The sequence below is a fragment of the Monodelphis domestica genome, chromosome 2 (assembly GCF_027887165.1).
Source record: "Monodelphis domestica isolate mMonDom1 chromosome 2, mMonDom1.pri, whole genome shotgun sequence".
Taxonomy (NCBI): Eukaryota; Metazoa; Chordata; class Mammalia; order Didelphimorphia; family Didelphidae; genus Monodelphis; species Monodelphis domestica.
The window spans coordinates 70,388,890-70,416,863 of record NC_077228.1 but is presented as its reverse complement, the minus strand read 5'-3'; the positions used below and the strand labels follow the sequence as shown (position 1 = coordinate 70,416,863).

Sequence of the window (27,974 nt, the reverse complement as noted above, 5' to 3'; positions counted from 1 at the left end):
AATGAAGGCTAGTTGACTGACTAACAGGTATTGTTTTCAGACTGGGACCATTAACATTTTGCCAGGACTCTTGGAATTGGAGAAGCTATGGCAATGTTGCTTATCCCACATTTGTGCTGATCACATCACCAGCTCATTGTCCTCTCTCATAGTAACTCCCACATATCACCATCTCTGCTTTTAGAAATCTCCCTTCTCTAAGAATGCTAAAGTTGGCACCAACTTGATTCCTTGCCTCATGAAGCAATCCCAGGGCATCCCAACACAGGGATAACAAGAAATTATCAAACAATAGAAGCATGCTTGACCCTCATACATAAATAAGTACAATCTCCTCCAAACTCGGTACCCCCAGTACTTGAGAGGATGAATTTAGGCTTCAGTGATGTATACCTTCTTCAAGGCTGACAAAATTCTTCAGAATGAGCCCTCATCCTTCTCTCTCCATCTTGGTTTTATTGTCTCTCTGTGTGTCTCTGTCTATCTCTGTCTCTATCTGTCTCTCCCTATTTTCAGAAAACAATGTGAGTGTCTACTAAAATCTTTGTAGTACAGACCACCTTTTTGGTTTGTTCTATGGGCTTTCCAGCATTGTTATGCAACTTCTGGGTTCAAGGACACCATAGTAGTTTTAGCATGCTGACCACAGCTCTTTCCCATCTAATTCTCTTCTGCCAGTTCCTAAATGCAATCCCTCCACTTTTACTTCTTTTCAAAGAATTTTCACAAAGTCAAAGCCCTCACTATCTGGCATGGTTATCTTTTGCCCACACAGAAAGTCACATGGGAAATAGAGCCTTGAGAAATTTCTAGGATTTTTCCCAATGAGTGACTTATTCTGGGTACAAACATTATGAAAAAATAAAGTACTGAAGATTCCCCCTAGCCCCAGCCATGAGCATTTCATTGAAAAGGGTGACTATCGTTGGCCATTTCCAGTCTCCTAACTTGCTTATCTTACTAGATAATTTTGCAGAGATCATCTACAGTAAATTGATAATCACATCTTCAAGATTTTTCAATATTCTGGGTATTTTTTCCAAGAAACATGAACTTCTTTATAATATATGGATGTTTACTTAATATCTCACCATCTATTTTGAGCTTCAGTTGTTTTTTAACCATTTTAATAAGATACCATAGCATCCTTGAATGTGTAGGAGGTTAGGTTATATTACTACTATTATCTATCATGGTCAGAGAGTAGCATGTTTAATTCTGAGTGCCACATATTAGGAAGGATATTTACAAACTGAAAAGTGTCCAAAGAAGCATATCCACGGAGATGAAGGGTCTCAAGTTCATTTGTATGAAAATTGGTTGAAGAATAGGGAATCCTTAGCCTGAAAAGATTTGGTGGGAAGGGGAACATGATAATGTTTGGTACATAGTAGAGGCTTACTAGACTGACACTTGCTGTCTTAAAATATTTGACTGGTTAGCAAGTAGAATAAGGAATAGACTGTTCTCCTTAGCCCAAGAGAGTAGACCTTCAGCAATGATATGTAAATTGTTAAAAAATTTAGGTTGATGGTAAGGAAAACTTGCTAACAATGATCTCTAATCAAAAGATAAATGGGCTGCCTTGGGAGGGATTATGTTTCCCCTCATTCCAAGTCTTTAAACAAAAGCTGGATAGTCATTTATGGAGTATGTTACAGGGTCTCATTGGACTAGATGACCTTTGAAGTCCATTCAACATAAGATCTTGGGATTCCACCCTTTGCCATCTAAAGGTCAATCTCCTCAAATGAGAAACAAAACAGGAGTTTAATTCCATTTATCTTTGCCTACTAATACCAATGTATCTGCTCTTAGCAGTATCAAGACCACCAACAACCCTGGAAAGTAGGTGTTGTTATGATTCCTATTTTACAATTGAGGAATGAGACAGAGGACAAGTGAATTGCTTAAGGCAATGGTCAATTTGAACTCAGCTCTTCCTGAACAGACCCAATTCTCTATCTGCCTGTGTTTTCTAGCTGCCATGTATCTATTCCTGCCCATTTTATGGTGCTAAAAGGTTATTTTATTGCATTGAGCATTTTTTCAAGGTATGTCTCCAAGTTTTAATCATCCTAATGCTCTTCTTACAGATTTGCACTACTTTTTGTGTTCTTCCTTGGTTCCATACTTCTATTTCTATGTGTTTTTTCTTTATTTTTTTTTTTGCATTGGCTTTTAAAATCGGAGCTTATTGGAAAACTCCCTACAAAGTGACTTTAGTCTCTTTGACTGACTACTCCTTTCTCTTTTTCATCTTTCTCTTTCTTCTTTCTAAATGATCAGAGAATTGTTCCTCATAGTGTTTACTTTGTTAGAATTTACTTAAATCTTCTCTTTCCCTTCAAACAACTTCTCTTTCAAGGCATCAGTTCTAGAGCAGATGGAATTGACAGAAATAGCAAGACTGTCAGGAAATGTTTATTAGGCACCTTACTGTATGCCAGATACAACCAAAGGTAAACAATAGCCCCCCCACCCACCCCCCGGACCTCATAATGAATGGAGAAGGTAACATGAAAATTGCTATGTATAAACAAGCTGTCTACAGATAAATTGGAGATAACCAGCAAAGTCACCAGAAGTAAGAGGAATTGGAAAAGCTTTCCATTAAGAAGGCAGGATTTTAGCTGAGGCTTAGAGGAAACCAGGAGTAGATATGAAAATAGGCAGCTAATATTTACAGATTTGGGGAAGGGGTTGCTGGTCTGAGGTAAGAGAACAATACCTTCAGATCTGCTAAAATTTGAGAAATCCTTATATGAAAATTTCAGGTGCAAAGATACTTGGGTCTTCTCAAAAATAACTATTTGATTTGTTCATATGAATCTACATGCAGAATCTGTTGGATGGAATCATCCTCAATATCTCCCTTGTGATTTGCAATATTATTTTGTCAGCATGGCAACCACTTGAGGCTAAATGGTCAATTCTCTTTTTGATTCAGTCTAAAATGAAGTATTTTTGCCATACTTGCCTTGGAATTAACTGCTAATAAAACATCATTTGAGTCACACAGTATTCTTCCTTTAACAATAATGGTCCAAAGATGGCATCATATCACTTAATGGAGAACTAAATCTATTTTGTATAGCAAGGATATGGAAAGAGAAAGATTTTTTTTAAATTGCAGACCTAAAAGAACTCTGCTTTCAAGAGTAATCAAGAAAGAAAAAGCGAGGTCTCATCAGCTAAATACCTGCAGTCACATCAGAGACAAGAACAAAAAGCAATGTTTGAACTTCTGAACTGAAGTTTTCATCTCTAGGGGCTCATTCATCCATTGGTTTCCAGAAACCACTGTAATTTAGAGGGTGCAGACAGCATTTGTGCTCCTCTGGCAGATAGAAATGCCTAAAATAAGCACCTAGGTAGCAAGAATAATTAAAGAAAACAATTAGCTATCCAATGATATTTCCTCCTTCCCTCTTGTCATTGCCAATGTCCATATCCCAAATGAGCTCCTTTCTAGTCTGGACCTATTCCTGAGATCAGCCTCACTGAAAGTGACCAAGAGTCCCTGTCTCCTTTGTCACAGTCCTAAGGTCCAAGACCTTCCTACTCCTTGCTTCTCCTAGGCCCACCCTATGGTATTCATCTTGGCCCACATGATTGTTCATTACAATAATGGGTGCTAGATTCCCCCTCATGCATATTGTGCCAATGTCCTCAATTCTCCAAATGGACAATAATCCTGCAAGGCAGGGATTAAGTCATATGGACTAAGGGGTAGAATAGTTCCAAACTGATCTGCCCAGAGCATACTTTGGGGCTTGATAGATAATGAAGAAATCTATAAATTATAGAACAAGGAGACTATAAGTATAGGATATTCCCAGGGGAAAAGGAGGAGGGCAGAAAAATTATAGAACATCCAAATTAAATGTAGATTATATAGTTGATATATTTTTATATTTCCCATTTTTAAGAAAAATATAATTAATATCAATTTTTATTCATGAAAGACCTCTTTAACCTCCCAGAGAATATCACAGTTTTACATAAGAGATCTAAGCAGGGTGTAGAGGAACCCAAGTTGGTTCCATGTGAGGCTATATGAATCATTTCAAATAATTACCAATGAGTTTCTGAAACATTTTTCCATCCTTAGACTCCAGATGGGACTATTCTATGCCTATAGCTTGCCCTTACTGACTGCTCTTCTTGAAGAAGACATGAGTAATATATTATAACTATCAGGAAAGTTTACAAGTATTTTAATGCCATGTTATTAGAACTACACACATAAACTAGTTTATAACATGAACTGTAAAACAGCAGAGTTTCACCTACAATCAGTCAGCAGGCCAACAAGCATTTAGTCTATATGCCAGACACTGAGGAAATATCTAGCTGCTTCCTAGAGAAGAAATGGGATCTAAATCTTGAAGGATGCCTGGAGATAGAAACAGGATGAGAAAGTATTCCAAGAAGAGGATAACCAGGGAAAATCCAGACTAAGAAGGGAGATGAAGTATGATTGATGAACAGCACGAAGGGCAGTGCAGGATGGTCATAGAGTACTTGGAAGGACAGTAAAGTAGAAGACTAGAAAGGTAGGAAGGGTTCCTGTAGTAAAGGTCTTTACATGCCAAATACAGGATTTTATATCGATCCTGCAAGTAATATGATGCTATGAGGGTTTTTTGATTGGGAAAAGGGTAAGAAATGGTCAGAACTTTGACTTGGGAAAATCACTCTGGAATCTGAGTGAAGAATGAAGAGAGTGGGGAGAGACTTTCCAGCAAGCTATTGCAAAAGTCCCAGTGTGAGTTAGTGAGAGTTTGAAACAGGATGATAGTTGCTTAAGTAAAAAGAAAGGGATATATATATATATATATATATATATATATATATATATATATATATATATATATATATAAGAGATACTGTAAAGGATAAAAACAAGAAATAGCAACTGACAATATGTGAGTGAGCATGAAAGAAGCATTATGAATGAAACTGAGCTTGCAATATCAGGTAACCAGGAGTATACTGGTGCCCTTAAAAATGATGGAAAAATAGAGAAGGGGGGAGAATTGGAGGGAGGAAGGTGAAATACCCACAAGGCATCCAATTTGAGATATGCAAGTGGAAGGTGATATTAAAAGATAAGTTCAGGGGAAAGATTGGGTCTGGATATGTAGAACTGGTAACCATCCCAGTGGATAGGATCATTGAGCCCATGGAAAACTGATTAAATCATCAAATGAGATAGCATAGAGATAGAAAAGATGATGATCTAGGAGAGAGCCTTGGAAGACACCAAAGGTTAGTGGGTATTAGTTGACTTAAGGTCCATCAAAGACAACTGAGAAGGTATGGCCATACAGGTAGAAAGAGAACTGAGAGAGCAGTGTCATGAAACCCAGAGAGTTTCCAAAAGGAAAGGGTGATCAATAGTGTCAAAGCTGCTAAAAAAAATTCAAGAAATATTAGGAAGCTCAGTGACAAGCATGCTCACTTTGGAATTGGGAAGACCTCAATTCTAAATCCATTTCAAATACTCTAGACTCAGATAAAAAAAATCCCACCTTTCCAAATCTTCTCTTAATTTATCTTCATTCTGTTGGTTTCTCTAATTTGTCCTGTATTTAGCTTGTTGGAACACAATTGTCTAAATGTTGGCTTCAATATGGGACCAAAAACTCCTTGAAAACAGGACTATCTTTTGCCTTCACTTGTATCCCTGAGCTTAGCACAGTTCTTGAAAAATAGTAGGTACTTAATAAATGTATATTGACTGACTCATGGAGCTCATAATTCAGTTTAAAAGACAAGGTATTTACACATGAAATAATTAGAGAATCAAGCTTTTATCCTTCAATAGACCCATATTCCATTTATACTCCTTCCAATGGCCTTGATCTTTAGCCATCCATGCCTCCGCATCCCACACAATTCTTGTCTATGTCCTTTCATCCATCTTCCATCGACCATTTACTCAACAGGCTGGATGTCTTCCTTCAAATCATCAATTCTTCACCTTTTTGTGTGTGTCAGGGACACCCCTTTGGCAGTCTAGGAAAGCCTCGGGACAGACCTTTTCTCAGAATAATGCTTTTAAGGGAGTAAAAGACACAGGGTTACAAAAGAAACCAATTATATTGAAATGCAGTATATAGAGAGAAAGGCTGCAATTATGTGCAGTCTAGTGGTACATCTAATAACTAGTAATTTTGTAGTAGTGATAAATGTAAATGATATCTCAAGATGTCTGCAAGAGCTTAAGTGGGATATGAAAATATCTATGATGTCTATTGCTGGGCAAAGCAATAATACTGTAGTTTGATTTGTTTCCTATATTCATAACTGAAGGAAGTGATAAATTTGAGTTAAATGTTAATGAAAATAAAGATGCAATTTCTTTTCCCATCTAAGTTCAAAGACCCTCAAATCTATCCATGGATCCTTTCTGTGGATCCCAGGTTAAAAGCCCCTGCTTTTTTTAAAAGCTTTTTCTAATCGCTAGAATTTTTAATATTTCATGGAAAAGAAGGGAAAAGAGAGGTAGGCAAAAGGAAGAAAATTGGGCCATTAGCCCTGTTCAATAGTAAAAATTAGGTATCATCAAAAAAAGTGGTCACCTCCGATGGCACGTCCTCTACCTATCACCCAGGTTCCCCCTTGGATAACTGACAAGCTCTCAAACTCTCCAAGAGCTGGTTGCCCTCTCTCCCTAATTTTTAATCTTTATATTCTGTCTTAGAGTCTATACAGGAATCAGTTTTAAGGTAGAAGAATTGTAAGGATTAGGCAATTAGGGTTAAGTGACTTACTCAGGATCCCACAGCTGGGAATTCTCTGGTCAGACTTGAATCAGGTCCTCCCAACTCCAGTTCTATCACACTATTCCCAGGCCACCTATCTGCCCCACTGCTATCCCTTTGTGGCTAGCAGCACGCTACTCCTCAATCTACAGGGTCTAATATGCATTTGTCCAGTCAAACTGCTGGGGTTCTAGTCCATACCTGTCCTAGAAAAACTGTACTTTGTCCCCTCTCTAAAGGGTTGCCTTTGAGCATATTTACCAAAGCATAGCCATGAATGGATTTTTATCATAATGTTAGAAAGAAATAAAAAACAAATACATCAAAACACTCCTGCATAGGCATCTCATTTCAGCCCACAAATCATTTCTAGCCTAGGCAGCCACCCCATTTCATTCGGCAAGCCAGGACCCAAGAGGCTAATTCTTCGTCCCATTGGGAGCTAGCAGGCATCTACCCAGTGTTGTTCTACTCACAACAAATCCTCACAGCAGATCAATGTCCAATCAATATGTCTCACTAACACTAAGATTTATGTCTCAGGTGCCCAGGGCAGACGTGATGCTTTCTGTATCCTCGATCAAGCATATCTGTACCAAGCTGACTAATTGGAGTCTTCCAGGCTTCCCACCTCTGAGCCTCCTATTGCCTTCCCCACTAGAATGAAAACGCCTTGAGGACAAGGAATGTCTTCATGTTTCCTTGTATTTATATTTCCCATACTTAGCATAGTAAGCATCTAGGTGGTACAGTGGATAGAGTTAGGAAGATTCATCTTTATGAGTTCAAATCTTACCTCAGACATGATAACTGTGTGTCCCTGGGCAAGTCACTAAATCCTGTTTGCCTCAATGTCCTCATCTATAAAATAATCAAGAGAAGGAAATGGAAAGCTACTCCAGTATCTTTGCCAAGAAAACCCCAAAAGGGATGCTATCTAACTGACTAGAAAGGAAGAATGAATAGGTGCCTCTAACTAGACCCTCTAATCATTGAATCAATCTTTCTCTTCAGATTTAATTCTGCTAGATTGCTTTGTAAATAGAGTGCTGGACTTGGATTCAAAAAGACTTCTTTTCAAATGCTGCATTAGGAACTTAATAGCTATGTTACCCTGCAAAAGTTAAGTGACCTCGATCTGCTTCAATTTTCCCATCTTTTAAAAGAAGATAAGACTAGTACCTACCTTCCAGGTAGTTGGGAGCATCAAAAGAAAAAAAAATAACATGTAAAGTGGCTTTAGAATCCTTAATGTGCTGGATAAATGCCAACAGATTTTTTAACCCACTTTTTGACTTTTTTCCTCATCCACTCTCCAGGGCCTTTGTAGATGGTACCCAAATCCAGGTGGATTATAAGTGAGGCACTTGGGATGTATATCTCTCATCCCTAATTCTCACCACATGATCTTCCTTTCTGATCATATATGTTCTTGATGTCTTTTGTGCCAATTCTTTTTTTTTTTGTAAGTTATTGACAAAGAAAGTATAATCCACCAAATAACTAAGTACTAGTTCAGGAACCACTGATCATATGTGTTAAAGGTATGCAGAGAGATCATTGTAAGTATAGGGTTTTGATAAAAAAAAATCACAAAGAGTATTGAATTCAGGCTAGATCCTAAAGGAGGGATGGATAAAAATTTGGACTGATTAAGAGATAAGGAAAGCACATTGTAGGCAGGAATGTTACATTGGTTCTGGGTATCTTTTTATGATGCAAAATTGCAAAGTTGTACAAATCCAACTATTTCTATGACTCTTCTCAATTGGATATTTGGGAGACTTTGTAGATATATATATGGATAATTTGTGGAGAAAATTAAAATATGGTTTTATTAAAACCTACCTTGGTTGCTAATTCATTAGAATAAATGTTAAGTAAGTAATTTGTTCTGGTGTCAGCAGAGCTTAATAGGAAGGTGGGGGACGGGAAAAGATTTGAAAGATGAAAGACTAATCAGACCTGTGATCAGCACAGAAGCTACCAGAATGAACAATGGTCACAAAAGCCACATATACTGACTGCAGCCCTATTGATTGTAATTTGATGTTGATATTTAGAGAAGCAACAAATTAGGGAGGAGAAAGGTGATGGAGGTCACTAACATTCATCATTAGATTTAGGAGTGTGAGAGATGTAATCAGATATGAGAAAGGACAAAGTGTTATGTCTGAAAATAAAGACAGAGATCATAGTCAAGTACTGATGATGGCTTCATTAAAAAAAAACAAAACAAAACATGGAACTCACGTTGGAAAGAAACCACCCGAAAAACACTGGGGAAAAGAAAGTTGAAGAACCAAAAGAAGTCGGAGTCAATAATTCTTTAATTATTATTGCTGTGAGGTTGGATTTGAACTCAAGTCTTCTTCTTTCCAGATTTAGGGCTCTATAATACTGTACCACTTAGCTGCCTACTAGACTGAGAAGCAATTCATTATAAATATATATACTAAGATGGCCAACCACTCTTCTCTATTTCAACTGAAGAAGAAAGAAAGGAAATAAAGATTTATTAAGCACCAATGATATGCCAGATACTGTGCTAAACACCATACAAATCTCTCATTTTATCCTCACAATAACCCTACAAGATGTATGCTATTATAATTCTCATTTTACAGTTGAGGGAGGTGGGGTGATTTATCTAGGGTCACACAATTAGTAAGTATCTAAGGCTGAATTTGAACTCAGTTCTTCCTGACTCCAGACCCAGCATTCTTTCTACTTTAATACATATATATATATATATATATATATATATATATATATATATACCACCTGTATATTAAAGAATAAGTAAATGAAACAGACTCAAATGAATACAGAAAGGACTTAGGTCCAAATTAAATACAATGTTCTTGGCATGAAAGATTAAGATTAAGCAAGGCTATAGAATCTCCATCTCTAGAATTTTCTTACTAGAAAGAATCCTGGAGGAGCCAGAAAACTTAGCTTTTAGTCCCAGCTAGTATCTCAGTTTTCCCACTATTGGGGTTGCCTCAATTTCCTCATCTGTAAAATGAGTATCTTCAAATAAGGTAAATTTGAAGGTCCCTTCTATTTCTAGGAATCCTTAAAACAAGATATCTTAAAAAAAAAAAAAACCTTACCTTCCATCTTGGAATCAATATTGTATATCGGTTCCAAGGCAAGCGAGTGGTAAGGGCTAGGCAATGGGGGTTAAGTGACTTGCCCAGTGTCACACAGTGGGGAAGAATCTGAGGTCAGATTTGAACCCAGGGCCTCTGGTCTCAAGACCTGGTTCCCAATCCACTGAGTTAATGTAAAAATGGAGACTTGAATCCAGGACTTCAATCCCCAGAAGTCCTTGCTCCACTGCCCCAGAATGCTTTGTAATCTCACTGAATTCTCACCTGGGCTGAGAGCAAATTATTATTTAAAGGGTCTCCACCGACTGTGGGGTCTCTTCTCTTTCCTGTTGCCACTTCCAAACAGACACATCTTTTTCATAATGTAGGTGAGGTTGTCTAGGCCTCTCTGGGCCTAGGCACGTGCTTTCTTATTCTGTATTTTCTTTAATCCTTAACCTTTAATAAAACTCTAAAAATCGTAGTGAATGCTGGAGGGGATGTGGCAAAGTAGGGACATTAATTCATTGCTGGTGGAGTTGTAAACTGATCCAGCCATTCTGGAGGGCAATTTGGAACTATGCCCAAAGGGTGACAAAAGAATATCTACCCTTTGATCCAGCCATAGCACTGCTGGGTCTGCACCCCAAAGAGATAATGGACAAAAAGACTTGTACAAAAATATTCATAGCTGCGCTCTTTGTGGTGGCCCAAAACTGGAAAATGAGGGGATGCCCATCAATTGGGGAATGGCTGAACAAACTGTGGTATATGTTGGTGATGGAATACTATTGTGCTCAAAGGAATAATAAAGTGGAGAAGTTCCATGGAGACTGGAACAACCTCCAGGAAGTGATGCAGAGCGAGAGGAGCAGAACCAGGAGAACATTGTACACAGAGACTAATACACTGTGGTATAATCAAACGTAATGGCCTTCTCCATTGGTGGTGGTGTAATGTCCCTGAACAACTTGCAGGGATCCAGGAGAAAAAAACACTATTCATAAGCAAAGGACAAACTATGGGGTGGAAACACCGAGGAAAAGCAACTGCCTGAATACAGAGGTTGAGGGGACATGACAGAGGAGAGACTCTATATGAACACTCTAATGCAAATACTATCAACAAAGCAATGGGTTCAAATTAAGAAAATATCTAATGCCCAGTGGATTTATGTGTCGGCTATGGGGGGGGTGGTTGGGGGGGAGGAAAAGAAAATGATCTATGTCTTTAACGAATAATGCTTGGAAATGATCAAATAAAATATATATTAAAAAAAATAAAAAAATAAAACTCTAAAAATCTAATACTCCTTGCAGAGAGAAACTAATTTCTACCTGCCTCAGTTTCTCCCCAAATTTTAATCTTTACACTACTCAGCTGGCCCCAGCAAGATATCTTTTAAACTGGTTGGGCCAGTATGTATATGGTTCTGCCCAGTGGTCAGAAGCTGGCCTTCCCTATTGCTTTCTTTCCAAATAATCTCATAGAGTAAAAAAATTAGAATTAGTGAGTTGGGAAGGATTTTAGAATCTATCTAATCCAGGATAACCTTTAAATATATATATATATATTTTTTTTTCCCCAATTACATGAAAAAAATATTTGTATTTTTTTTAATTTTGAGTTCCAAATTCTCTCCCTCTCTGCTACCCTTTCTTTCCTCCTCCCTCCCTAAGATTTAGATTTACAAATTCAAAAGCTAAAATCCAGAGGAGTGTCATGGTAGAATGGGGAATATAGTATTTGGGATCAGAAAGCCCAAATTAGCAGCCCAGCTTTGCCACTCACTACCTTTATGAACCAGGGGCAGCCAATGAATATCTCTAGGCTTTCATTCCCTTATCTGTAAAATGATGTCTATGGATGATCTCATTCAACTCCAAATGATCGTCATCTGAGCCTAAGGAACTTGCACAAAGTCACCATGCTATTTAATGGGAGAGCCAGGAATAAAAACTATGTCTCACCAATGCAGTGCCCTGTGTACTTTCCCATCCATCCACCTGTGCTGTTTCTAAGTCTTCTCCAGGTAAGTGATTCTAGGGTGAATTGAGTAAATCTGTGGGTGAGATATAGGCTCCAGATCCAGCTCTATTATTAAGTCCCTATGTAACTTTGGACAAGTCCTTTCCCTTTCTCTGGGACTCAGTTTCCTCACCTATAAAACAAAGGCTTTGGGCATGATCCAAGGTCCCTTTCCAGCTCTGACAGATACTCTAGGATTCGATGAGTTTGAAGTCATGGAAGTAGACCCCAAAGTGAAACCAGTTACTCAAAAGCAATCAAAGGTTAGGTAGGGTCAGTTTGTGGTGTGCCAGGCTGGCTCATCCTGTCCTCCCATGGCATTTTTTGTCCTGACAGCTTCAAGTTTGGCCACTGAGTCCTGCCAATAGGGAGTTTTCTGCCCTCCGGTTCTTTTCAGAAACCTGACAGACCCAATAAAGGGCCAGTGCTGATGGAAACGAGAGGGATCTGAATTCACAAGGCAACCCTGACGCTGTCTCGCCTGACACAATGGGGCCGGCGGTAATCGCATTACACCCTCTTCTTTCATAATTACCCTCCTTCTCCAAGTGACAGAGCATCCCAGCAGCAGGGAGAGGAAACTATTTTTAAACTAATTCAGATTTGAAAAAATGAAAGGAGGGGAAAAGTGAGTGTCATTTTCCTGGGAATTGACTCTAGTTTAGAAATCACCATGGGGCACACGTTGGGGCAAAGGTTGACTAAAGACACGAGTCGTTCCAGTGAACATTGTCCGCCTGTATTTCTGCAGACAGCCCCATTCTGTGCTACCTCTGCACCTTTTGTTGCCCTACAACTTTGATAACTCTACTCAGTAATTTGTCTTTCCTACTTCTCCCTTTCTCTTGAACTCTTCCTGATCCATAACCACCTCTTTCATCCCTCATTCAGTTTCTAAAATCAATTCTTTGTCTAATATTATCAAATCATCCAAAGACCTTGGTATAGTGGTAGGGGAAAAAGAAAAACAAAACTCTGGCTATTATTTGGGAAGCTGCCATCTTTTTATCTGCCTCTTTTTATTCTTCCTCTGTTTCCTTTTCTTGCCTTCCACCTTCCAGTCCCCAACCTTTCTTTTGTAACCTTTTTATTTGCTCCCAGCAGTGTTTCTACTACCTATAATTGCCTCTCCTTCTTTTCAGTCCTTCAAGAGTCCCGATCAAGACCCATCTTATTGATTGAGTGATTCATTCATTCATTCAACAAATATCTTTTGAAGGTTCATAGCATACAAGGCAGTGTGTTAGATGTTTTTGAATGGTTAAGGGAGTCCCTGCACATAAAGTACTTGGAGGATTGGAGAACAGTACTTGCTCATGTAGCAGCTGAGGGCTCCTTCAGATTTGGGATCCTAGGAAACAAAGTAGTTTGTATTTCAGTATCCACTAAAAATCCTATCTCATGAGCCCCTACTGATGTAGTTACTTTTAAAAGACCAAACATAGAACACTTTAGTTCATAGGAAGAAACATTTAATCAAACTGTATGAGTGACAAAGTAGATTCTTCCATAGGCTCAGGGGTACATTCTTGCATAAGTGGGACATTCTACTTGGTAAAAGGGGATCTGAATATGGAATTTCTGTGACTAGAGAATATGCATTCTGGACACCTATAAAGGGAATAAATTAAGTGAAAGAATATGCACTAAAGGGCAAATGTGTAGGGAACATATGTGGCTAAGGAATAGAGTAAGGAAAAATTACTCTTACGATGATACAGAACCACCAAAATCCTCTGATGTTACCATCCTGCTTTTTGCTGGGCCATCTATGTTGAGCTCCTGATACTGCTGAAATGTAGCTTCTTCCCTGAGTTACTGTTGCTTTTTGCTGCTACAAGTTATTCCTCAGCCACGATATGATTTTTTCCCTTTTTCCTAATTTTCTCTAGAAAGTTTGCTATATATGATTAAAGCATTTTGGTGTTTTCACAGTATTACAATGTGCCTTCCAGTTCAATAGCCACAAAGGCTAACTTCAGCTCTTTTGTGAAGCAAATCTTAGTCAGCTGCACCTAGTTTAATTAGCTAAAGAAACTCTTAGTCTTTTTAAGTCTGTCTTTTGAACTTTTTTTCCCCATCACTTGGCATTCCTAAACTCTTATTTCAGTCAATTAGGAAACATTTATTAATTGTCAACTACATGCCACCTACTAAACTAAATACTGGAGATACAGAAACAGGCAAAAGACAGTTCTTTCCCTCAGAGTTCACAATCTAATGGAAGAAATAACAAACAAGTAACTATGCACAAACAAGCTATATGTAGGATATAATTAACAAGGAATAATTAACTGAGAGATGGTACTGGGATTAAGAGGGGTTGGGGAAAACTTCCTGTAGAAGTATGAAATTTTAGTTGAGTTTTAAAAGGAACCAGGTGTGTCAATAGGTTGAGATAAAGAGAGAAAGCATTCTGCCCATGGGGGGCAGTCAAAGAAAATGCCCAGAGCTGAAAGATGGAGCGTCTTGATTTTTATGACCCAAACTTCCTTTTAAATCTTATTACATTCCTGGCCACTAGCCTCGGTCATTCCCTGAAACTTATTTGGGAAAATTGCAAAGAAGCAGGGTAGACCAGGTGTCAAGATATTGCTTTCAACTCTTTCCTCCAGTGTTTCATCTCCTCATAATACCCCATATTGCTATGCAACTCAACTTGAAAACCAGACTAAAACTTGGTCCACTAGAGCTGGCAGAGCTGGTGTCCTTTACCTACTTATGACCAGCAACCAAGGATCCTTACACCCTAAACAAATGTAATCAAGATATTATTTACTGAGCTCCATTAGAGAAAAATAAATATTTTGATTTAATAATTTCACCTAAAAAAAAATCTTGACTCTTTTCCTGATTGCTCCCAGTCTATAGTATCCTCTGACTCTCCTAAGTCCAGATCATGTATCTCCTGCAGTGATCAATTGATGCTGAACAGATTCTACTTTACAGAATTGAATTCATGAGATTGTTGATCTCTTTTCCCTAAGTGTATTATACATCCTTTGAGAACAAAAGCAATTCTATATGTTTTATACCCTCCCTACATTGCTGTCCTTATACATACATGTTTACACTGTACTTGGTAACATGTATGCCTTGTACAGGAAGGATACTGCTTTTTACAAACTCAATATATGTGATTTCAGATATATGTGATTGACAATCAACAAAAATAAAGGCAAAAAATACATGAAATAAAAATGTTTAATTACAAGCTAAATCTCCCCATTTCCATGACATCTATTTACACAATCTCTCTTGTTCTCACCCTAAGAAGCATTAGTTTGAGTCATTACATTGGTTTTTGCCAAATATTAGTTTTTGTTTCAGTCTTTGTCCAGAGTTCTCATTTATAACAGGTCCTGTCCATATCAAAGCAATGCTTCTTTTGTTTCATTAACACTATTTAATTATTAACAATGGCCCCACAGTATAGGAGTAGTGATGCTGGTAGCTCTAATAAACCCAAGAAAAGTTGTAAAGTGCTTCCGTATGTTCATATAAGAAATATTTCTAAAATAATGAATCTTGCTATTATGTGCAATTTTCAATTTACACAAAGGGTCTTAGAACATATTGAACCCATAAAATGAGGTCCTACTATACTCAGTAAGGACTCAAATGCCTGCTGGTAGATTGCTTCCTTTCCTTCTCTTCAATTTTTACCCAACCCCTCTCTTCATTCTCTTTTCCTATTTATACTTAGGCAAGGATATATTGAATATTATTCTCTAAAACGACAAGTTACAAGTTAATAAATAGCTAGGAATAAAAGACATTGTGAGAGTAGGAAAGGCATTGGCTCTGGAGTCAAAGGAACTTTATTCCAATCCCACCTCTAATATTTAGTTGTGATTCCTTAGGCAAGTCACTTTACCAATAATGGATCTTGGTTTCTTGATACATAAAATGAGGGCATTGGATTCGAACATCATTAAGGTCCCTTCCAGCTCTCATTCTAGGACCCTATAAGCAGTTTGTCTGTGTTGATGGTGGGTATTTCGATGCCAGATTTCTATAGGTCTAGAGGAAAGCAATAATAATATTGCTATCACAGGTATCAGATATTATAATAAAGTCATAGATTTAAAGCCAGAAGGGACATCAGAGACCTCCTGATAATGATAATTATTATTGATCAGAATTATTTTTTATCTGCATTAGTTTAGCCTACGAGAATTGGAATCATACCGTAACTAAATTTTATATCTTCTACCTGATTCCCCAGCAGAATGTCTTTCATTTAAAAAAAGAATTAGACTTACAGAAAATAGAAAAAAAATTTTAAAAAGACAACATTTCCTAGAACTTTTTCTCCACCACCTCTGGAAAGCTATTCATCAGAAAGGCATACCAATCAATCAATAAATGAATGAATAAATAAACAAATAAATAAATTACTGACTTCAAAAAAGTCAGAGAAGGAAAATTGGAAGAAAGAAATGGGGAGCCAGCCTGAGACTGGAAAAGTGGTAAACAGTTAGGAAAACTAGAAAGATGCCATAATCCTTTTTTCTCATAGACCCCCTCTGTCTACCCAGAGCTGCCCATGCACTCATTAATGTTGCATTAAGTCAGAATTAGAGAAGACTCTGTTATCCACCTCCTACAAATTACCTGAAGCTACCTCTGTGGTCCTGCTATGATAATTATATTGATAAGAAAGTAGAGATTGGAGAGAATGAATCAATGGGAATGTGCAAAATTTTCTCCAGTATCAATCTATCGAATTACTCCAACTCTCTTATATTCTCATTTGTGGGGTCATTAGCCATCTGTCATACTCAGAACTGTTAGTGTCCCATTGCTACTCTGTATATATTATCTCTCCACTCTGCCTATCACTCAATTTTATATTCTTTCTCTCTATCTACCTGTAGAATATGAGGCAGTTTGTCTGTCCAGCTTGGTGCCAGTTTCTATTACTTCTCTATTTACTCTTCTCTCCTTTTCATTCCTCCCTCCATTTGCCAACCACCACCCTTTCTCCCACCACCATTTTATATCTTTGAGGTATATCAGTTCTCCAAATCTGATTCCTGAGTCAGGAATACCTGAAGGTGGAAGGCGTAGGAGGAGAACACCTTTATCCAAATCAGATCCCTGAGAATAGTTACTCTATCCTACATTTCATTTGTGTCTCCCATACTAGCCTTCATAAAGCTTTAGCAGAGTAAACAGTTGGTGCTCAGTGTTCTAAACCCACCAGTTGACTGGTTGTGGCAAGCAATGCTGAGTCACTAAATCAGTAATCTTTATAAAAACCCAAGGGTTTTGAAAACGGGATAGGTCTTAGATGATGCAAAATGGCATGAGAGGGAGTAGAGTGCAGTACAACCACAGTCATGTCTCTATTCAGAAGATCTGGGTTTGAATTCCAGGTTTACTTCTTGCTACCCACATTAACTTTGGACAAGATTTCTCTCAGCTTCATTTTTCTGATAGTAAAATGAATCATAAGCACACACACACACACACAAACACCATTAAGCTCATGTTGAAGAACTTGACTCACTGGTCTCTCCTACTGTTCTTGCTACCATCAATTTTCATGTCAGGAGTTCCTTGTCACCCAGTTTGACTTTAGAAGAGGCATCCTAGATTTCTAAAACAGAAAACAGTTAATTTTATTTGTTTACTTTTGTCTTGAGGTTTTATTACCATTAAAAAAAAAACCCCTAGGGATTCAAAGGATCTGAATAAAGAGTTAAAAAAAAAGAATTGCTGTGAAGTTATAATGACCAAGCTTGGCTTCAAAAACAAGATATAAAAAAGATCACTACAGAGGTGGAAGACTATAGGTAAGCCACAAATGTCATACTTTTTGACATCAAATCAACAAGTAGTTATTAATCTCTCACTATATGCCAAGCATTTAGCTAAGCACTGGGGATTCAAAGAAAGGGAGGGAAACAATACCTACTCTCAAAGATAGATCCTTTAGTCCTTACCCCAAAGTATTTTAATCCTGCTGTACCCTGCTAGGGTTTGTGACTTCCCAGGATGACTGGGAAAGTCTTCTTGCCTAAGGTGGTACTCTAACTCTTTTTGTAAGAAATCTAGAGAATCCAGCTATATAAGAGAGGTTTAAAACATTCATGGAAGTTCAGAGAAGGGAGAAATTGCTCCTGCTAAGGTAAAGTTAGGACTGTAAGCTCAAAATATGTCAGCAGAGTGGCATGGCAGCCAAAAAACAAACACAAGACTCCAATGAAATTTTGTACCACTTTGGTCAAAGTTGTACCTGGAATAAAGGAAGTGATTGTTGTTGTATACTGCCCTAGTCCAGTCACAGATAGAAAATAGCATTCATTTTCTTAAGCTGTGTTCTAGGAAGTAACCTGATAAGCTGGAATGTGTCCAGGGGTGGTCATCAAGAAGGTGAAAGAACTGAGATGACTAGATGACTCACCAATTGTCCTTATCTCTGAACATGGATACCTCTTCTTTTTTTTTCATGCTAGACCTGCCTGGAGCAAATTTGTTGGCCAAATGTGAATTTAACATTCTTTTGGAATATATTCAGACTTTGATCTTTGTAGTTCACTTCACTTCAAACAGTTAATCAAAACATTTATTAGGCACCTAATATATGATGCCAGTATGTTAAGTATTTATGAGGCTAAAAAAAGATGCCACTGTGGATTATTTGAAGATGGGTTGTAAGAATTAGGAATACATGGTCTGGGAGAAAGACTAAGGAGTAACATAATCACTGTTTTTTTTTTTAATTTAAAATTTTAAATATTTAATTTAATATATAAAAATAATAAATAAAATTTAATTTAATAATAATAAAAATTTAAAAATTAAATTAAATTAAAATTTAAAAAATCATTTTTATCACAACACTAGGAAGTAGGCAATCACCATGTTATTATCTTCATTTGAGAGATGAAGGCTTAGTGAAGTTAATTGACTTACCCATGATCACAGAGCTATGAATGACAGAGCTGGGGATTTGAATTCAGATTTGTTGGGTGAATTTTATGATCTTTATTCTGAATTTTATGACCTTTACATTGTATCAGAGGTAGCTTGAGGATAGCAGGGTTGTGGAGTAGTAGGGTAATATCTGGTCCAAGAAAACTTGAATTAAAAAGTCTTGCCTCATATATGGTGGCTGTTCAACAACTCCTCAGAAGTATAGTTTAGGCAATTCTCTAATAAGCAGTTCTCAGAATTTTTAGTCTTATATTAACCCTTTACACTTTAAAAAATGACTAAGGGTCTCCCCCTAAAGAACTTTGGTTTATATCAGTTATTCATTCTTGCCATAGTAGAAAATAAAACATTTTAGTATTATTATAACAATAATTTGGACTTTATAGACCCCTGAAAAGGTTTCATGGACCCCCAGATGTCTCTGGATCATTCTTTCTGAACCTCTACTCTAAGAATATAAGATGAAGGGAAGTTTCTGACCTGCATTGATAAAAGGATTTTGTTCATTTCCTACATTAATGAGATGACATTGTATGATTGCAACATACATTGAACTGCAGCTGCCCTGTTTATTTTTTCAGCCTCACAAGTACCTAACACAGTGGCATATATAGTTAGTACCTAATAAACATTTGGCTTGATTAATTGATTGAAGTGAAGTGAATCACAAAGGTCAAAGTCATAATATATTCCCCCAAAAAGTCAAATTCATATGTGGCTAATGAATTTTCTCCAGGTAAGTCTAGCATGAAAAAAGAAGAGGCCCCCATGGTCAGAGATGAGGACAATTGGTTTGACTCATCTAGAAAAATAAGGGAGCCATAAAACCATGGATTTCAATAGTAGATTATCAGTACCTGGGTTGGAATCCTCACATCAGAAATGAAATCACCATTAAGTCTGTAGACATAATGTATCAAGTGAGATGGAGGGATCTCAAAGATCTTTCTGCTCCAATTCCTACCTAATAGGAATGCCTACCCTCTACAACCTTTTAGATAAGGATTCATCTGAATGCTTTCATGGTAGGAGGACATTCTACCTCTGGTGGCCTTCCATCGAATTTTGAAGAACTTAGAATTTAGAAGGAGGCAGCTAGGTCACTCAGTGCTGGGCCTGGAGTCAGGAAGACCCAAGTTAAAATCTGGCCTTAAACACTTACTAACTGTGTAACCCAGAGCAAGTCACTTAACCTCCCTGTGCCTTAATACACTGGAAAAAGAAATGGCAAACCACTCCAGTATCTTTGCCAGGAAAAGGTCTGGCCAGTTCTTCTAGTCTTCTTAGCCTAGGGCATGCTAATCATGGGTCTTCCTCAAGACTCTGCCTCTTTCCTTTTCTCTTTTTAGTTCCTGGCTTGGTAATCTTATCATTTCCCAGAGATTCAATTATCATTTCTATGTATATGATTTTTCAGACCTATTTATTCAATTCAAACCACTCTTTAGACCTTCAGTCTCACATCTCCAGTTGTCTATTAGACATATAAAACTGAATGTTCTATAGACACCTTTTTTATTTTTTTTTTCAGTTACATGTAGAAACAATTTTTGATAATTGTTTTCTGACACTCTTTGATTCAGATTTTCTCTCCCTTCCTCCTCCCCAGGTGGTATATAGTCTAATATCAGTTATATTAGTACTTTCATGGAATGTATATTTCCATATTGCTCATGTTGTGATAGAAGACACATATCACACATATAATAGAAATCTAGTGAAGGAAATATAAGAGGGCATGCTTTGATCTGCCTCAGACTCTGACAGTTCCCTCCTTTGGCTGTGGATTAGCTCTACAGACATCTTAAACTTATCATGTACAAAATTGAACTCATTACCTTTCCATACTAACCTTTTCTTCTTTAGAATATCCCTATTAGTGTTGAACATACCTTGTCCCAATCACTCAGGCTCAAAACCTACAAGTCATCTTCCACTTCTCACCAAGACTCATGTCACATATCCAGTCTTCTGCCGTGTCTTGTCATTTCCACCTCTAACATCTATCCTATAAAAAAGTAATAGACAACCTCTTCTTGGCGTCAGAGCCTCCATCTCCCAGTGACCTGGGTAATGAAGTTGTATCTCTGCTTCCCTACTTCCCAATGATTACTAGAATTCAATCAGCAGGAATTTATTAAGCCATTTCTAAGCATCAGATACTCTGCTGAGTGTGACAAAAATACAAAGAAAGGCAAAAGCAGAGTCCCTACTCTCAAGGAGTTCACATTCTAATAAGAGAGATATTGTTTAAAAAAGTATATAAAAGATATATATATATGTAAACATATATATATATACACATATATATATAAAGTAGTCTCAAAGGGAAGATAAGAGCAAAGAGGGGGAGGAGCCAGGAAGGAGAATCCAAGAAAGATCTCTTGCAGAAGGCAGAATTTGAACTAAATCTTGAAGGAAGCCAGGGAAGTCAGGAAGTAAAAATAAATAAGGAGAACATTCCCAATACAGCAGTGGGGGAAGCCAAAGAAAAAGGACAGAGTTGGAGAATGGAGTAACATGTATGATGAACAAGAAGCCTCGATTTCATAGAGTAGCTGGAGGAGACTATAAGAAGCCTAAAAACATAAGAGGTTTACAGGAGAGCAAAAATCCTATTTCTGTCCTATCATTCTGCTCCAGTAAAGGCAGGTTAATATATCCATATAGTCACATGTTGACTTTTTTTTCAACCTAATACCTTTTGGACTGGGGTCTTTATAATGACTTCCCATTGACCTCCCAGATGATTGGAGAAATATCCCATTTAAGAGAAAACAAGCAAACCTGAAAAGATAAGCCAGGGACTAGAAGTCAGTAATCTCTCCAAGGCAGCATATTCCTTTGGGGCGAGAAGCTTTCTAGCTTTTCCAGAAATGACAAGGGGAAAAGACCCAGGGAGCCATGCTTATGGTGAAGGGACTATTCTGTGATAAGCAAAAGCAGCAAGAAACAGAGAACATTGTCATCTGGGTGTACAGATAATTAAACTATTTACTTAGTTCAATCTCAGTCACCATTAGAGTAGGTGTGGTCTTCATGGTGGACTGAGATTTTAGTCAAGCTAGGGAAGATCCACTTTCTCCCCCCAACACTTCCCATACCTTCTTGATTACATCCAAAATGATGGGGGACAGACTAAAAGATAGATAGGTAGAGACAAAATAACATATGCATTCATAGATGATAGACTGCTAGATATGTAAAGAGAAAATAAAAATATTGATAGATGATAGTCAGATAAGTAGATACATAGAGATATAATATGCAAGAATAGATTATAAATAGACATATGGATTTGTAAAGATAAACTAATAAATAGATGATAAATATATTAATTAATAGATATGTAGACACAGAATAAGTGATACATATATAGATGATAAATAGATACGTAGATAGGACAACAGATTCATAAGTAGATGATAGATATACTAAGAGATTTGTAGAGATACATTAACAAACCCATAGATGGATGATAAATGGGGAAAGAGAGAGAGAGAGAGAGAGAGAGAGAGAGAGAGAGAGAGAGAGAAAGAGAGAGTGAGAGAGAGAGAGAGGTAGAGGCAAAATAACTGACTCCATAGATAGATGATAGATAGATAGAGCATTTATTAAGCCCTTCTAGATGCCAAAAACTACTAAACTCTAGGGATTCAAATACAAATTAGCGAGACAATCTCTGTCCTCAAGCAGTCCACTCTAATGGGAGAAGACAATACAGAGGGGAATGGAAAGAGGGAAGAGCCTATCTGTATTCATGGCAGCATGATATGGTCATAACTAGAAAGTTGTGTGGAAGCCTAGTTCCAGATAATATAAGGCTAAAGTTCAAAAGAAATAATGAGACATCTCTATAGAATTCATATATATATATATACATATATATATGTGTGTGTGTGTGATATATATGTGTGTGCATATATGTATATTCAGAAAAACCTAGAAAGAATTACATGAAGGGATGCAAAGACAAATGAGCAGAACCAGAGAACATTTGTATACTATAGGATGATCAACTATAAATGAATTAGTGATTCTTCGTGATGAAATAATGCTTTTATTGACAATCATTTCACTCTCCTCCAGAGATTCAATGAGTTTACTCTTGATTCAATGAGTTAAACTTTTCCTTAGCCTGAAGGTTGGTGTCATTATGGAAGTCAGAAGGTAGTCACTATATTAGCCCTGTTAGATGATTCTATCCTGCTTTTGTACTCCACTCAATTTCTGAAGCAAATTGCAAAATACTATATTCTTTATAATAGTATGATAATAGCAAAAGTACCATTGATTAAACACAAGTATGATTATCTGGAACTGTATTACCTAGCTGGTAATTTTTTCTAATGGTATCTTGAACTGAACAGAACTGGTGGGAATTCTTTAAAGACAAATTTCCTCAAAATAAATTAGATTTGTTCCTTTTTGAAGTTTCATTGATGTGTTTTGTTTTTACATTACAGACATTTAAAGATTACTACCACTTCATGAAAGGTTTCTTCTAACAATATAAAACAGGCAAGTAAAATTAATAATACTATGACTTCTTCTGAAGGTGCAACATTTGGCACCTATAGCACACACACACACACACACACAGAGCTATTTATTCATTTTAACAGAAACCTAGTTTCCAAAAGGACAATTTACATTTTCATATAAATATTATAAAAATGAACAATTGTGAGAATTTTTCTAAACTGATGAAGATTGAAGTGAGCAGGACTGGAAGAATGATTTATATAACAACATTGGAAAAACAAATGATGCTGAAAGCTATAAGCTATGATCAATGTGATGACCATTCATGATTTCAGAGAACCGATGATGAAACATGCTATTCATTACACAGAGGTGATGGATTTAGGGTACAAAGTAAGACATAATATGTTTTTGTATATAGATATTGAGGGAATTTGTTTTGCTTCACCATGCATATTTGTTACAAGGAATTTGGTTTTCTTTTTTTTTTCCCAATAAGATGGGAAGGAGAGAAAATATATTTCTGTTGTTTTGTTCCTTTATATCAAATTTATGTTGAGGCCATATAGGATTGTGGAATCAAATGCCTGGGTTCAGATTCTATGATTTGACACTTCCTGAAACTAGCCATGGGTTCCTAGCCATAGGTGCCTCAGGCAACTCATTAGTTCTCATCTATTAAGTCATAAATGTATCACAATCTTAGTTGTGAACTTTCTTCTTGCTGAAGTAATCTGTAATCCCAGATCCTTTCTCTACCACTTATAAAAAATGCTGGGCACAGCCAAGGCTACATCTTACACTTAATTTAATATCTCAATGGCAACTGAAGCAAGCAACCGTATTGTCATTGCAAAGCCCTTTCCTTCAAGGACACACAGAGGTTTGTAGAACATTATATCCTTGGCTGGATATACCTTCGCACCATGGAGCTTGATTCAAATACAGCATTCTATAACTAGGTCCTTTGGGAAAACCAAATGGTAGGAAGTCAAGTTATTTTATTGTTGCAGTTGGCTTTCCTGATGTTGGTGCATTGGCATGTGGGCTACCTAGAAGATATTTTTCCCTTTCTCCCCTTGAAAATTCAGTGTTTCTTTCCTTCCTTCCTTCCTTCCTTCCTTCCTTCCTTCCTTCCTTCCTTCCTTCCTTCCTTCCTTCCTTCCTTCCTTCCTTCCTTCCTTCCTTCCTTCCTTCCTTCCTTCCTTCCTTTCTGTCTTTACCTCACTATTTGGCATTGATGGAGTCAGGATTCACATATCAGGTTTTCTCATTTGTTTTCTCTTCCAGATTCCTAACAAACCAGCCTATCCTCTGCAGGCTGGCTTTCAAGAATCTCCCCAGTCTCCAGAAAAATGGGAATTGACGGTGAAACAGTGGTGCTGAAGAACGTGCTCATTGGAGTCAACCTGATCCTTCTGGGTTCTGTCCTTAAGCCCTCAGACTGTCAGCTGGAGGTGACAACAGAAAGGGTCAGGAGACAGGTTGTGGAGGAGGAAGGGGGAATTGTCAACTACAGTGCATCCAGCAAAGAGCATCCCATGGTCTTCAACCACGTATATAACATCAACGTGCCCCTAGACAGCCTCTGCTCCTCTGGCCTGGAGGCTTCCGCAGAACAAGAAATGAGTGCAGAAGATGAGAGGATGACGGAATACATGGATCATACCTCTGACAGTGAGAGCCAGGTCACCTTCACCCACAGAATCAACCTTCCCAAACAGGCCTGCAAGTGCTCATCCTCTGCCCAGGTCATGCAGGAACTGCTGAGCCGAATTGAAATGCTGGAGAGGGAAGTGTCTATGCTTCGGGACCAATGCACCTCCAACTGCTGCCAGGAAAGTGCAGCTACAGGTAGTAGTGGACCGGATGCATGAGGTCTTGGTGGGAGGAAAAGGGTTCCATTAAAGCTGGAGAGCAAATTAAGCACTAAGTGAAACCCTGCATTTCTTCATAGTGCCAGGGGGTAATGTGCTCTAGTATATAGCACTCTGTTAATATGCCTCTAAGATCTAAATGTAGCCCTTCCCAGGGGATTCAGTTCAGGGAATTTCTACATTGCTTAGCCCGTTTGCAATACATTAACCTGATTTCAGGAGGATGAATCAGGTAAATGGTACTTTGGTTCAGCAGCGCATCTTCCTTGGCAAGTGGGGAATTTGATGTCTGTCTTCATTCATCTTTGGTTTTCACAGACTGTTGGATTGATATCTAACCATGTTAACCTGGGGGACTAGAGAATTCAGTCACTGTGTTCATTCAACCTCTGGCTTTCTCCCATCTCTATAAATGAGAGTCATCATGGGCTCAGAGGAGATCTCCATTGAAAAGGGAATTGAAGCCCTCCCTCCCACGGTATCTTGTTCCATCCTAAAAGGCTCCAAGCTCACGAGAAATGCCACCCCCACCCCTACCCCCAAAGCATTCACACTTCTTCCAGTGATGCCTTCTTAGCTCTGACCTGAGAGGTCTTACTCTCTCAGATGATAAGGGGAATCTAGTTCCTTTCTGAAGTTCACTTTCAGCTGTCCTCACACAGAACAGATCTCCATCCTATCCAGGAGAAACTGCCTCTTCTGGTAATAACAGGGGGAATTACTTTCTTATTTTGGTTCAAGCTTTGACTGCTGTGTGATCAGATAACACAGAAGCTTTCTTGGGGATGAAAGTGGAAGGCAGAAGGGATAAAAATTTAATAGTGTCTGAATGGCACACAAGTCCAGAGGGATTGCAGTCAAGCTCATCTTGAGATTTTGTGGCTGGCTGGTGATCATTTTTTCAATAGCAAAATATTTATGGGGGGTTTTGGTCCTCCCCTCATTCTCCCACTCCCAAACTAAGAATCCAAATAAAGAATCAGAAATATATGAAAGAACAAACCTGAATGAAGATGTCTAATCCTATGCTCTTTAGTGATTCTTTGTTCAGTTCATATTTAAAAAATTTTAATCAGAAAAATTCAACAAATATTTAGTAAGCACCAAATATGTGCCTGACTGCAGTGTGGTGGAGAGTGGACGAGTCCTGGAATTAGGAAAATCAAAGGTTTTAGATCTGCCTCTGATGCATTCTGACTGTGTGACCCACAGTAAGATTTGCCCACAAAGATGGAAAAACAGGTATAGATTCCACTCTCACTCTCTCCAAAATACAACTCACTATGCTAGGTGCTGGGGATACAAAGACAAAAATGAAATACTTCCTGCTGTCATGGAACCTATAATCTACTGGGAGAACACAGTGTATATCCATAAGTAAATACAGTATCTTTTAAGGAGGGAGAAAACATTAACCATTGGTTGGATCAGGAAAGGTCCCAGGTAGAAGGCACCACCTGAGCTGAGAATGAGAAGAAAGGCTAGAGATGGTAAGAGCCTTAGGAGAGGGGGGAGAAAGTGAGATATAAATGCTTACACTGAAAACTTAAGCATTAGTTCTCACAACTAAGTTAAAGCTGGCTCCGGCATACCCTGCTAAGATTCCTCCAGTTCCAAATCTATTGTCCCTGTAACTCTGTACCATTATCATCTTCATCTTCATCACAACTCACACTGATGCCATACTTTAAATCAATAAGCATATATTCTCAAGTACTGGTAAGGCTTATGAATCATTACCTAAAGTGGCATAGATAGTCAGTCAAGAAACATTTATTAATCAACTATTATGATTAGCAGAGGCACTGAACTGGACAATACCTTTGTTATTGGCTCCATTTTATGGATTGGGAAACTGTCTCAAAGAGGTAAAGTTCCTTAGCTCCTGTAGGTAGAAAGTATTAGAGCTGGAATTCATTTGTCCCTACCCCCCAACAATTCCAGGTCTTTTAGTTCCAAGGCCAAAAGGTTTTGTGTTAATCAGGTTGCCTCCCACAGTGAAAGCCATGCACAAAGTCATGTCCGTCAAAGCATCAAAGTCATCATAGCAAGCCATGAGTGTCATATGCAATGGCAGTAATGCAAGGAGACCAGGAAAGTAAAAAATAGTCATGAGCTAGGCTGCCATTCCCTCCCCTTAAATAGGATGATAACCTACTCTCAGAGGGGAAACATATTATCACTTAGCTATGGAGTGGGCAGAATCTACTACATCCACCCTCATCTCCTTCTGACCTGTTTCCTCATCATTCCAGGTCAACTCGATTATATCCCTCACTGCAGCGGCCATGGGAATTTCAGCCTGGAGTCCTGTGGCTGCATCTGCAATGAAGGCTGGTTTGGAAAGAACTGCTCAGAGCCCTATTGCCCTATGGGCTGCTCCAGTAGGGGAGTATGTGTGGAAGGCCAGTGTGTGTGCGACAGTGACTACAGTGGTGATGACTGTTCAGAGCTCCGGTGCCCAACAGACTGCAGCAGTCAAGGACTCTGTGTGGATGGCGAGTGTGTCTGTGAAGAGGCTTATACAGGAGAAGACTGCAGTGAGCTGAGGTGCCCGGGAGACTGCTCAGGGAAGGGGAGATGCACCAACGGCACTTGCTTCTGCCAGGAGGGCTATGTTGGGGAAGACTGTGGCCAGCGCAGGTGCCTGAATGCCTGTAGTGGGAGAGGGCACTGCCAAGATGGATTCTGCTTCTGTGAGGAAGGGTACCAGGGTCCTGACTGCTCAGCAGGTAGGAAAGGGGATGGGCTGGAAAGGGAAAGAGGGGTGT

General features: G+C 38.2%; 1 protein-coding gene across 7 annotated transcripts in view; it reads left to right on the top strand.

The window, feature by feature from the left end:
• Positions 1 to 27,974, top strand: part of TNR (tenascin R) — a 718,245-nt gene that overhangs the window by 574,679 nt on the left and 115,592 nt on the right. For 4 of the 7 annotated variants that reach the window (XM_056815577.1, XM_001373475.3, XM_056815578.1 and 1 more), the window contains 3 exons: positions 23,308 to 23,362; positions 24,617 to 25,180; positions 27,459 to 27,935. In XM_056815577.1, the coding sequence (XP_056671555.1) occupies positions 24,682 to 25,180; positions 27,459 to 27,935 (976 nt within the window). In that variant the 5' untranslated portion in view covers positions 23,308 to 23,362; positions 24,617 to 24,681. Of the gene's footprint in view, positions 1 to 23,307; positions 23,363 to 24,616; positions 25,181 to 27,458; positions 27,936 to 27,974 lie in introns of those variants that run through there. The other 3 variants (XM_056815574.1, XM_056815575.1, XM_056815580.1) reach the window with 2 other exon arrangements.